The sequence below is a fragment of the Odontesthes bonariensis genome, chromosome 24 (genome assembly GCF_027942865.1).
Source record: "Odontesthes bonariensis isolate fOdoBon6 chromosome 24, fOdoBon6.hap1, whole genome shotgun sequence".
Taxonomy (NCBI): Eukaryota; Metazoa; Chordata; class Actinopteri; order Atheriniformes; family Atherinopsidae; genus Odontesthes; species Odontesthes bonariensis.
Window position 1 is genome coordinate 13,576,299 of NC_134529.1, and position 12,604 is coordinate 13,588,902.

The 12,604-nt window shown below is 41.6% G+C and overlaps 1 protein-coding gene across 6 annotated transcripts in view; it reads left to right on the top strand.

The window, feature by feature from the left end:
- The window catches only part of sash1a (SAM and SH3 domain containing 1a), a 160,687-nt gene extending 148,469 nt beyond the window's left edge, over nt 1–12,218 (top strand). For all 6 annotated transcript variants that reach the window (XM_075459640.1, XM_075459643.1, XM_075459641.1 and 3 more), the window contains 6 exons: nt 202–411; nt 3,118–3,268; nt 3,841–3,969; nt 6,644–7,689; nt 9,223–9,354; nt 9,589–12,218. In XM_075459640.1, the coding sequence (XP_075315755.1) occupies nt 202–411; nt 3,118–3,268; nt 3,841–3,969; nt 6,644–7,689; nt 9,223–9,354; nt 9,589–9,849 (1,929 nt within the window). In that variant the 3' untranslated portion in view covers nt 9,850–12,218. The remainder of the gene's footprint in view (nt 1–201; nt 412–3,117; nt 3,269–3,840; nt 3,970–6,643; nt 7,690–9,222; nt 9,355–9,588) is intronic.
- The last annotated feature ends 386 nt before the right edge of the window (nt 12,219–12,604 follow it).

The window sequence follows — 12,604 nt, forward strand, 5'->3', positions numbered from 1 at the left end:
ACTTCCCCCTAAAATGATCACAGTTCAGCTGTACAGATGTGATCGGGTAGATTTTAACCCTTAATGTATGACAAAGTCGGACAAAGGACTTTCAGTACAGCCAGCTTTAATAATTAGATCTAAGAAATCTAAAAAACCCTGAGGATACTATTCAAAATGCCTGGGTCAGGTAACACTTGTGTTTTCTATGTGACTGTCTAGAGAGGGGATGTGATTGACATCATCAGTAAGCCACCCATGGGAACATGGATGGGGTTGCTCAATAACAAAGTGGGCACCTTTAAGTTCATATATGTGGATGTGCTGAGCGAAGAAGAGGAGAAGCCTAAGAGGCCTGTCAGGAGGAGGAGGAAGGGTCGACCACCCAAACCCTCATCAGTGGAGGACCTGCTGGAGCGCATCAACCTCAAGGTACAGCACCAGGCAATGCAGATTTCACACATCCTTGACCTATTACTGTCAGATCAATTCACAAATCAACTCGTTTGTGGCCTAACTTGAAAAAGCCCCACCCATCCGGCACATCACCCAGACAGAGAAAAAATCTTTTGAAGTAAACAAAATATTTTTAAAAAAGACAAATATAGCGGACCCAATTACAGGCTGTATGGCTTAGGATGTCTGATTTGACACCGGCACACAAACATTAACGCCCCCGTTGTGACGACCACACCCCAGCAAAAGGCTTGGATCTTTCATCAAATCCTACACATTGCTCCGAGCTCGCCATCATCCTCTCCCACCCTGGCAGGCAGCAGGCTTCACTTCCTCAGACAGAGAGAGATTCTTTCTGTGGGTTGTCTGTTTTTGTCTCTGGCCAGCTCAATAACCGAGTCCCAGGAGATTTCTGTTGCTAAGCTGTGAATCTGCTTGTTAAAATTGCATCAAAGTACTAAAGTCCTCTTGGTCGCCACCAGATTCCTGGTATCGGCAAGTTAGACCAAGGGGCCGTTTACACGGAAACGAAAACGGGTTAAAAACGCAAAACCTTTTTGCGGATGCACTATATCGTTTAGATGGAAACAGCGTTTTGGGGGCATGAAAACGCAAAAAAGTGAAAACGCCCTCCAGAGTGGAATTCTTGAAAACGCTCCACTGTCGCGCCACCGTGTAAACGATGAAAACGCAAAACTGCGTTTCTCATCACATAGAAATGACGTGACAAGCCAGGAAACCGTGGGAAACACATCAGTAGGCTATCAACATGTCCGTCCCTGCGGACTTTCAACTCGCGGTAATTGACGTTCAAGAGTCATTTCATTACATAACAGCAATGATGAGAGAGTAGTAAAGAACAGACAAAAAATATGAACTACGTTCTCGAAATTCTTGAAGTTCATAGAGAGAGCAGGCGACCTAGCCAGCTGTGGGTGAGACCTGTGAGGACTTCAGTGGTGGGATAACTTCATGAATGGAGTGGTAGAAAGACTTGGTCTTGATAGTGTTGCCATCTGGCGTGTTTACTGCATCGATAATGAAACGTCACACACTTTTGCGTTTCCGTATGCACGCAGAGTTTCACCCTAAAACGCTCGTCTAAACGCAGATTTAAAAGTGAAAACGAAACGCCACTTTTGCGTTTTGATTTCAGATCGTTTCCGTGTAAAGTTAGCCTAAACACACACAAAACGTGCAAGAGCTTCCGATTTTCAGTGTGTATTCTCTTACTTTTTTATTTGAAATGCTCCTTCCTTGCTTGTGTGTTGTTGATTAAGTAAACTGAGATAAACACATTTTTAATACAACTATCTTTTTGACATGAGCCTTATTGCAAGTTAACTGAAAGGAGGTCAGACTTTCCTTTTTTTATGAATCTTATGCTTATGAGACAAGATAGAGAGGGACCCGATATTCCAGAAGTTTTTGGTTTCCTCATTTGTTTGTTGGCAGTCCTCTACAGTACTTAAATCAATTTCAGCTTTTTCTGAGATCCTTTCTCAAGTTTCCATCCTCTTAGAAACATATTTTGACAGGCTACATGAATTTAAAGAAATGAGTGACACACCAGAGAGGAAGCGTTCTTCTTCTTCTGAAAATGCTCCGCCAACATCGGGTTAACAAGTGCTTGTAGAGTGTAAATCTCCACATCCCTGCTCATTTTGGCCTGTGCACTCTCTGCCAAGTAACCTTCAGATTTGTAATGTGTTTAAGTTCAACTGGCCAGAAGGAGAAAATATTCTTTGAGTGAGAGGACGCAGCTGCCTGTGTTTGTATTCGATGGTGGTCCTCTGTTTAGTCCTGCGTCATCCAGTAGAAACGGCACAGATACACACTGCTCTCCACTGTGGACTCCACCAAAAGCCCGGTGCGACGTGTGGACCTGCCCGGCGCAGCTCCTCCGACTGCTCCGTCGGCCCCCTTCCTCTCTCCCTCCTTCTCCGACCCTCCGGGGCCGGGGAGGGGCGCCATTCCCGTCTGGCCCTGCATGAGTCGGGCGCGGACAGTCTTGTTGGTGACACACAGTCTATGTACTGGTCCAACAAAATGTGTGGGTCACACAAACCTAGAATAAAAGTAGAAAAAGTTACGAGTGCTTTGACTGATGGTGCCGGAAAGGTTTTCCATTCACACGCAGGGTGTATCGTATAAATTTATTTTTATGTCATCTCAGATAGCACAATGACTCGGGGGTGGTTTTTGTTCTACTTTCTTCCGTGGTTAAAATTGCTTTGATGTGATTCTCGCAACCCACCCATTTGTTCTCACATTAAGTGGGTGGGTTTAAGTTTCAACTTCCGTATGCCATTTTGGTCATAGCTAGCATGCATTTCACATGCTGTTATGTGTGCATCTAGTTTGCTAATGTTGCCACAACTTGCTTTTATATTCCTGTCGAAATGACAAAGCTTGTGCCATATCAAAGTGTGCTGACATTTAAAGCAGCTATAACTTGGCTAGCTGAAAGTGATGACATGCCATCTAAAAATCAAAGTAGCAGTTTAGATTTGGCTCACCAGAGGTTTAAAAGTACACATTGTGGGTCGGAAATTATGAGCAGATGACTAGTCCAGTTTTTTTCCTCTTTACCCTGCCATGACTATTTTATCCACACTTGTCACATGTGCTATGCCTCGGATCCAAAGTGTATTTTTCTTAAGTTCACTCTATTTTCCACAGGAACACATGCCCACTTTCTTGTTCAACGGCTACGAGGACCTGGACACGTTCAAGCTGCTGGAAGAGGAGGACTTGGATGAGCTGAACATCAGAGATCCTCAGCACCGAGCTGTGCTTCTCACTGCTGTCGAGCTGCTACAGGAATATGATAGTAAGGAGACTGAAAAGCATGTGATCTATACATTTTAGACCGAGGTGTGAAGAAACACTCTGTGTTTCCATGAGTATATTTGACTATATACACTGAAAGAATAGCACAGTCTAATCACAAAATGTTCATAATCACCAAAACATAGTGTCACAGTGATCCATTTAGCTTTTCAGCTGTATAACCAACCAAAATTCAAAGTTATGTCTATATGAAGTCAAAGATAGAAGAGGCAAAGAGTTATACGATAGATAGATAGATAGATAGATAGATAGATACTGTATTGATCCCGAAGGAAATTCAAGCATCCAGTAGCAGACATAATAAAGCAATAAAAATGTTTATACAATTATAAACACTTTAAAAACAATCTAAGAATTTAAAAAACAATTTCAAAAGAAAACAGTTTAAAAATATAAAGTGATCAGTGAAATTCAGAAGTGCCATCGCTGAGAGCTGTTGTACAGCCTGATGGCCGGAGGAACAAAAGAGTTACAACAGTAGGTAGGTTTTACTACCATTACTGCCATAGTCAAACCATTCATTTCTACTATGCTGTGTCTCTCTGTGACCAGGCAGCAGTGATCCAGAACGTGGTGGCCTTTCAGGCTCTCAGGAGAAGCTGCTGTCTGAAGGTCGGGGCCTGGTGGGAGACTCCCCACGGGACTCCGGATGCTACGAGAGCAATGAAAATCTTGAGAATGGTAATGATCGCTTTGCTTAGTCTATACAAACACCCAAAAACCCATTAAGAATTAGTCTAGCTCAAGCCTGCTCCGACTCTAGCTTTGTCCTTTTATCACAGTGACCCTTTAGCCAATTTTCCTTCCTGGGTCTCCCCCCCTGCTCCCTCACATACCATGCTTGGCCCTTCTAACACCCTGCCCACCTCACTCCTTTGTATCACCATCAACCTTTTGCTGTCAAATCTGCCCCCTGTCCATACCTACCTACCTTTATCTTTTTTAGTGAAGATGCTTTAGAGAAATAACCTTTAAGACACCTTTTCTGTGCTTTCACTCCACTTTCTTCACCACTCTTTTCACCCTATAGGCGTTCTGTGTCGTCAGTGCCACAGTCCAGTTGTAACTGAGAGGGAGCCAGGCTCCAGACCACTAAGCCTAGTCCACCCCACAATGTTGGGAGCGCAGCGGGAGAGACTTTTCCCAAAGCGCAGAACTGTTCTGATGAGAACAAACTCACTGCCCAGCTGTGGACATGGGTTCCTAGCAGGTCCACCTGTGGGTTCAAGTTCCATAGATGGATGCCAGGAAGACGAATGTGAGCTCAGAGAGCATTTCTGTTGAGTCTTTTCAGAATTTGGCATTCAGAAAAGAAAAAAAAATACTTGCAGAGTAGCAGTTTCAGTAAATGCTTGTATTTTCTTGCAGTGATGATTCTATAGGCTAATAAAACAAATGTACAAGTTGGGTGATAGATCAGTGCTGCCATTTAGTCTTTTCACCATGTCAAGATGTCCCTTTGCTTGAGTTTATCATGACTATATTGCACAATGATACAGTACGTGCCTAAAATGATGTGGATGAAAAGTTTTTGAAAGTGTAGAGTTCAGTTCCTAAAAGTTTATTGAAGTCTTATATCTTAGATTTTTTTATTATTCTTTTTTTTTTTTTTTTTTTGTCTGTGTGTACTTCTTCAGACTGTCCTATCTCTCTGCATATGTCACCGTCTTTCACTCAGAACATTCTTTTAACAGCTCCATAACTCATGAATCACTGCTTTGTCCTTTTTCCGTGTCTGTATGGTTCCGGTGTAAGTACCGGTTCCCTCTTTCTGTGTAATGCCGCTCATTCAGGTGCAACAGTGAAGCGTGCAGTTTGCCACAGTAGAAATAAAAGTTGTGCAATAAAACAACTTCTCTTAAATAATAAAAGGGACTCTGGTGCTGCTTGTTTGATTTTTTTTTCTCTCTTTTTTTTGTCTGTTCTTTCTTTCATGCCACTAAACTGTTCATAGATTAGCTGCATAACATGTAGAAAACATTCTGCTTGTTTCTTGCTGGTTCAGGGTTCCACAGCTCCGCTCTCTGTACAAATGCATAGACTTGTTGCCTATACTAATGAATATTTCAGACATTTATTGGTGGGGAGGATTGTTAAAAGGAAGCATTTGATTTAGATTTGAACGATGCAGGTGAAGTCCCTGTGGAGCTCTGAACATCTGCACTTTTTTTTTTTTTTTCAATAAACTTTTCTTTTAATCTACATGTCTCATTGTTGTCATCAGATGTAGCAATTCGTCCTCACAACAAACTTCTGAAGTCACTCAAGACTTTAATACGCACACATAATTTGGTCATGTATTGATTAGTTACGTAAAAGGTGGTTATTGATATTAGGTATATGATATTAACTCGATATAGCTAAATGTCAGTTACTTGAATTAATTAATCTTAGATTTTTTTTTTTTTATCTTACTCTGCAGTTGGTCAAGTTTGTCACATTCTACAAGATACAAGTCACCATACAAGATGCATTTTAACAGTCAAATTCAAAAATATACAACTGATGAGAAAATAGCACTTATTCAATAACAAATTTGCCAAAAGAAGTCTTTAAATGACCACACCCACTCAACTTACAGTGCATTTCAATTTGGAGGGACGCTATTCTCTTTATTTCATATGTGAAGAAAGATAATCCGTAAGAAAACACAGCATCTGCAGGAAATGTTAAGTGATTAAATATATTGGCCACGTGTACCTAAATTATCATAGCTAACATTTGAACACATCTGGAAACTGTCGTAACATTTCTTGACAATCCTTCTGTTGAACTTATCTCTGTCATGCCACTGTTTAATTTCTTTGCTAAGTCATACTGTATGGCTCTCCTCCATTTCATCCATCCATTCTGCTCTGTAAACCGAAGGATAGCTGGTAAGTTTCTACATCCTTTCGTTCCTTTTTTCTCCATAAAGTAATCCATCCAGATATCTATATTTGGAATTCTGTTCTGATATCAATAGATCAGTCGGAAAGTTAGACCATGAGTCAAAAAGCTTATCTTGTCCCAGTGTTCAGTCAAGCACTCCTTCATATACGTTTCTGCTGCATAATGCAGCTCACAGAAAAGCCTGGGGACAACAAGAATGCAGAGCTTATCTTGGGTTGAATTTTTTTTTAATGTCTTTTTTTAACGACTTTTTAAAGACCATTTGAAATAACTGGTGCAGACAGTTTACTTTCCAGTAATAGAAAGGGTTTGTGTCATGCATGCATGTTATTTTTCACCACGTAGTTATATTTTTGTCCAAGACTTTATAAGGAATAGAAAAACATAAAATAGAGGACACAAAAGGGAGCCATGGCTGTAAGAAATTGTAAGAGAGTACCTTTTTTTTTTTTCTTCCTTGCAGGTAAGAGCAGGAAAGCGTCCCGTTCAAGTCGTTCTTCAGCTGGGCTCCAGTCTCCAGACTACCCAACATTGCCCATGACCCTTTCTACAGAGGCTTTGCAGCAGAACAGCAAAAACCAGCGTGCAAAGTTCCCAAAGCCCTTCTTCATCAAGCCCTCCCTGAAGGGCTTCAACTTGTTGGGTCTGCGTAAAGCCCAAAGAAAGTCCCCCATCCCGGCCAGCCGCAGCTGTGAGGACCTTGATGGTCCCCCAGAGCCCACCGGACCATGGAAACGTTCCCACTCTCTGGGAGATCTGCACTGGGAAGAGAACTCTGAGCAGAAAGATGATCCGAGTGTGGTGCTTAAACCCACCAAGGAGGTACCTAAATTGGGCAGCAGTAGTCCCATCAAGGTATATAGGGAGGAGAGTTTTCCAGGCCAAAATGGGAGTCCGACAGTGAGTCCAAAAGGAAGGGCTGACAGACCACCCATCCCCTCCCAGCTGCCTCTTCGCTCCCCGTGTCCAACAACCCAGTCCTCCAACTCTCCAGAATCTCTTTCAAGTCCCACTCCAAGTCCTCCTGATTCTAGTGCAAGTGGAGAGAGGGTCATTCGGACTCATCCCAAAAAGCCTCCCATCCCGCCTCCTGTTCCCGCCAAGAAATCAAAAGAAAGGCTAGCCAATGGCCTGCGTCACCCACCTCTCTCCATGCCTTCCACACCATCCCCCTCTGCCTCACCCTCCCATTCTTTCAACCGTTCCCAACCCAGCAGCCCCATAATCCGCAGCAGCAGCCCCAGCCCCATCCTCAGTGCCCCTGCTCTTCCTCCCAAGACCCCAAGTACGCCAGCCAGTCCATGTGCCACCTCATCTGCATCATCCTTGGGCGAAGAATCAGGCACTCCACCAGCAGTGCAGCCTCCTTGGCTCTCGGATCTTGGGGGTAAAATGGCAGTTACGAGGAAGGTTTCACACACCAAGATGAGTCCTGACCTGCTCACCCTCCTGGAACAGCGACTGCTGGCCGAGGGCATTGATCTTACTGAGGAGCCTTACTCTGACAAGGTCAGCAATGCAACATTAGACAAGAACATCTCCTTGTTATTTAAATGGGAAATTACCTTTAACAAACACTTTAAGAATACTGTAAATCTGACAATCCACTGCTGTGAGGAGAAAAGAGTTAAAATTGGATTCTTACAGTAATTGATCTTTTTAATTTGTGGATGTTTTGAGCAGTAAACAGATAAAGTCATATAGTAATTAGAGCATAACTGTATTTCAAGCCATATTTTTATAGTTAATGTGAAAATTAGGGCTCTCAGACACCTCAGGGCTATACTTGTCTGGCGTCAGGCTCTTCTGGTTTAGTACTGTAACATGCCTAACTTAACTCAGTCATAATTTTACTGAAGCTTGGTTCCAAATTGTTCTGTGTTTACGCTAATGAAATCAGCAGCTTGCTTTAAGAACTAATTTTGTTTATAAATAGACACAAATGGAGTCTAAAGTCTGTGAGTGTGTTCAGATGCCGTTTTATGTGTTAGGGGATTTATTTCTGAGTTATGGTGTGTGGGGGTGTGTGTGTATGAGCAATAATAAATATGCTGCCTGGAGCAGAGGAGGAAAGACTCTGGCTTCAGTCTGACTATGATGCGGTTTAGACTGTTAACTTTATGGGCTGAATCTTACTGAAGGCAGACGGTGTTATAAAAATTTTTGGCACTCGCCAGACCCCGGGCTCGGCCCCTAAAACATGGCGGAGCCCCCGACATTGGCAGAGAAACAACGGGTATTCAAACAGTCAGTGGTGTCAAGGAATGAGGTGAGAAATAGTGCCTAAGACCACAGCACAGCTCTGCTGGATTTCTGTTTATCGTAGGTGGATTGGCAGGGACTTGAGAAGCTCTTTGTTGCTGTTGTAGCATCAGCGTGAGAGCGGGCCCTGTGCCATTAGTGTCTCAACTCATTCATGTAATTTAATGAGCAATTTAGCCCATTTTACTGTGAGAGTAGTTTTATGAGCTGACCAGTATTTAAGAACTTCCCACAGTACTGCACAGTGATTCTAGTTGACCTACTGAGAAGCTTCAAATCTTTTCCCCTCCATCATCCCGTCCTTTCATACTCAAAATAGTTCTGGTCCAGTCGAACTTACGAAAGCCAGGCCTTGTTGAAAAGCAACCATCACCTCAGATGTGCACACAAAAAGAAGAACAACAAGGGCAAGTGCTCATAGGACCTGAGCAGAATGAGTACTTGCAATAAAATCCCTAGTCAGATCTGATGTCTTGTAAATGTTGATATGTCTAGTTTCAGTGAAAGAGGGTTGGTGTATTAAGAGGCAGAAATAAATACTGAAATAGTTTTTTTATCCCATTTAAAAGTCTGGCCACTATTTCAATGTGATTCATCTTCTTCATTCATGAATAATCAGCCCTCAGGCTGCATGATTTAAAGTCAAGCTTCTCCCACATGTCGGCCAACATGTGATACTGTTTTTTTTGTTTTGTTTTGGAAAAGATTTGTACGTTTTAAATGTGTTCCTCTTTCCATATAGCCATATTTAACATGTCTCTTTCCTCTTCCCCCATCCAGCATGGAAAATTTGGCATTCCTCAGCTGCTGGTACAGCGTTACTCTGAGGACTTGGAGCAGCCTGTCAAAGACGTGGTCTCCACCATGGACCAGCTCAGAGTCAAAGAGCTCCGTAAACAACACCGCATGGCTGTAAGACAACCATTGCTGTAGATAAGATTGCTGTGGATAGATTTCAAACTAGATAAATACAGCAAAAGATTACAGTTGCTAGGTATTCTAAATTTACCACAGATGCAATAAAGTCAGTCTTTTAATGATTTTGCAACGTTTGTGTCACCATAGATCAATGTAGGTTTAATAATACACGATCGTGATTAGAACCACTCTAACACCAATGACTTTCTATCTCACTGTGTCACTCAGATCCCCTCTGGAGGTTTGACAGAAATGTGCCGGAAGCCTGTACCCTTGAGCAACATCAGCACAGTATCTGATTGGTTAATCTCCATCGGCTTGCCCATGTATGCCCCATCTCTGGCAGCGGCAGGCATTGACACTCTGAGCCGTGTGGCCTTGTTAACAGAGAGCAATGTGTGGGAAGCTGGGGTGCGGAATGAAAGACACCTCCGCCGCCTGATCAGTGAGGCCCGACTGGTCAACTCACACAAAGAGGTGCAGGAATGATGTCGGTGGAAGTAACACAGTGGTCAGTATCATCTCATTTAAACATGACCATCAGGCCCCAGGACTGAGAGACCGCATGTGTCACCACAGCACTATAGTCCTTCCTGTCCTGCACATGTCAAAAGACCCGACGCGAGCTACCCTCCTCTGTGGTTTTCTCTCTTTTTAACTTTGTCTTTTCTTAAATGTTTACGGCATTAGGGAGTTTCTCCCAACAGCCAAGACAAGATATCAAATGCCTTTTAAAAAAAGAAAAAAAAAAAAAGACAAGACTGACTCACTCAGCGGGATGGCTTCCATTCTGAGGACACCCCCAAAGTCTTGAAATAAAGACTTGGATATGCCTTGACAGAGGATAGCACACTCTTTTGTTGAATGAATTCCTTTTTCCTTCCAGAAAGATGGTTTATTTCCTGCGTATTTCAAGAGTGGATCATTTTCATCTCTTGTGACAAGGAAGCATAATTTGAGGGCAATATCTGGACTTTAAATCAACTGAATGCAGACACCAAACAGTGGATAACAGGTGGCTTATTTTGTATCATGTTTCTGTATTATAGCATAAAGCACATCTTAATTTCAAAATGATCTATATGTTGAAATTTGTGTTTGCTTTTTGAATGTTACTGCCTTTTTTGAGGCCAGCTCTCGGTCATATCTGAGCTGAAACAGCTGACACCCCACCTTTATATCTTGCTGTATCTCCTATTTCACAGCATATCTTGGATGCACACTTTGCTCTAATATCAAGTCTTACAGAAGGCTTTGTTTTGTTGTTGTAATCACAATCAGCTCTCACTGAAACAATACATTCCCCTGTGTATAAAAGGACATTTTTAGTTGCCTTACCATTATGAATGAATAGCTAAAAGAAATAGTGCAGGCTGTAGTTTTTACTACACGATGATGGAGACAGAACTGTGCCAAAGGTGCAAGCCTTTAATGTCCCGAACGTTTCTGAGAACAGAGATATTTTTGAATGCACAAACACAGCAGGCTCATTTTGGTGACATATGGATATATGGACTGCAGAACATGCTTCGAAGGGATTATTCTAGTGACGCTCAGAGACATCATCCCACGGACCATGCTGAAACACATTCGCTGTGCTTTTTTGCTGAAAGGTTATGAGACAGGGAAGCAGAAGCAATTGAAAAGGCCCTCTAAGACACAGGCATCTGGTCTTTCATATCTGGAGTTTATTGGGCTGTCTACACTTTTGGTTGCTATGTTGAGGAGCTTGAATTGTAGCTGTATAATAAGCTCTTTTGGGAGCATTTTAAACTTCAAATCAATGCCAGTGAAAAATTGGACCCTTGTCAAACCGAGCGGAAAAAAACGGTAAAAGCAAACTGACACATCAGATGTGAAGTTGACCTCCACATTCCACAAACAAGTCTTGATATTCAGGGAAGCACTGAGTGTGGTCAGATGGTGGAAGTTTTTGGTCCAAGAACATAAAATAGCCAGAAACTTGTTACTCTTTCAGTTGCGCGTTCTGCATGAAAAGGAGCAAACAAATATTCCTTGTGTGTGTGTGAGTGTGTGTGTTTTCTTCATGTTATAACAGTTATATCTTTCATAGCCAGAACTGAGCTGTAGACGTAGTCCATGGATTTGATTTTTAAACATGTAGCCAGCTGTTATTTCTCAATTAAAAGCTGTTTTTTTGCAGTGGGCACTTGATAGATATTGGATGCCTTTTTTCTCTTCTCAATCAAAGTGGTGCTCTGGGAAAGTGAGGATTGGGGTCACATTTAAACAGGTAAATGCCCCAAGAAGTGTTCTGTAAAGAATGAAAATATTGACACTGTACATGCACTTTAGATGGTAAATCTAGCAGTTTTATAGGCAGAATTGGCTACACTTGTTCACAGGTCCTCAAATGGACATTTGTTGTCAGGTATTGTAAAGGGTTTCAATGGGTTATGCTGGTATTTCCTTTTAGTACTGAGTTCCCAATGCCAAGTTTAATAACCATTCCTGAGTTAACCTCCAGTTACTTCCAGTTTGTTTTTTCAGTCTTACAAAACTAAATTCTTAATTACATATATGAAATGCTTAGCAGAAGTTGCACATTCTGTATATGTAATTGATATTTAAATAACTTATTTTTGCTTTTTTTTCATATAAACTGTAATTAGCTGTACTATATGAATAGCAATACCTTCCTGCATAATGCATATTGCTCTAGCCAGTAAGGATTTACAGTATGTATTGTAAAAATGTGTACAAATTATTTTATTTGGTTTTCATCTACCTAATGATTGTCCATGCAGATTTGCTTGTGTATTGGAACAACAAAAGTAATGTCCATAACTATTTGTCATTCTGAAATATAATAAAAACAGTTTCTTGCCATACACTGACCCTCTGATTGTTGTCATGCAGTTTACATACAGCAGTGCCCAAACGTGCAGTAATGGGAAGATGTGGCCATTTGCTTTTGGCAAAGATGAACGGTGGCACGGCCCTTTGTTCAAACCACTCTTAATTCTATTTTAAAATTAGAAATTAAGAATGTGTGGATTTGCACAGAAGGAATAATAACACTAAACTTGAATTAATTAAAGCGGTGTGTCAAACATGTCATTATTTTATTCTTGGATATAGGAAACAATGGAGTTTTTATGGTTTTGTCAAAAAAAAAAGAAAGCATAATCTGTAACCATTATGGCATTTCCCATCACTAAATAATGATTAAAAAATATGGGCTTTCTATACTGTCAAAGGTTCAGTTGACCTACAGTAGTCC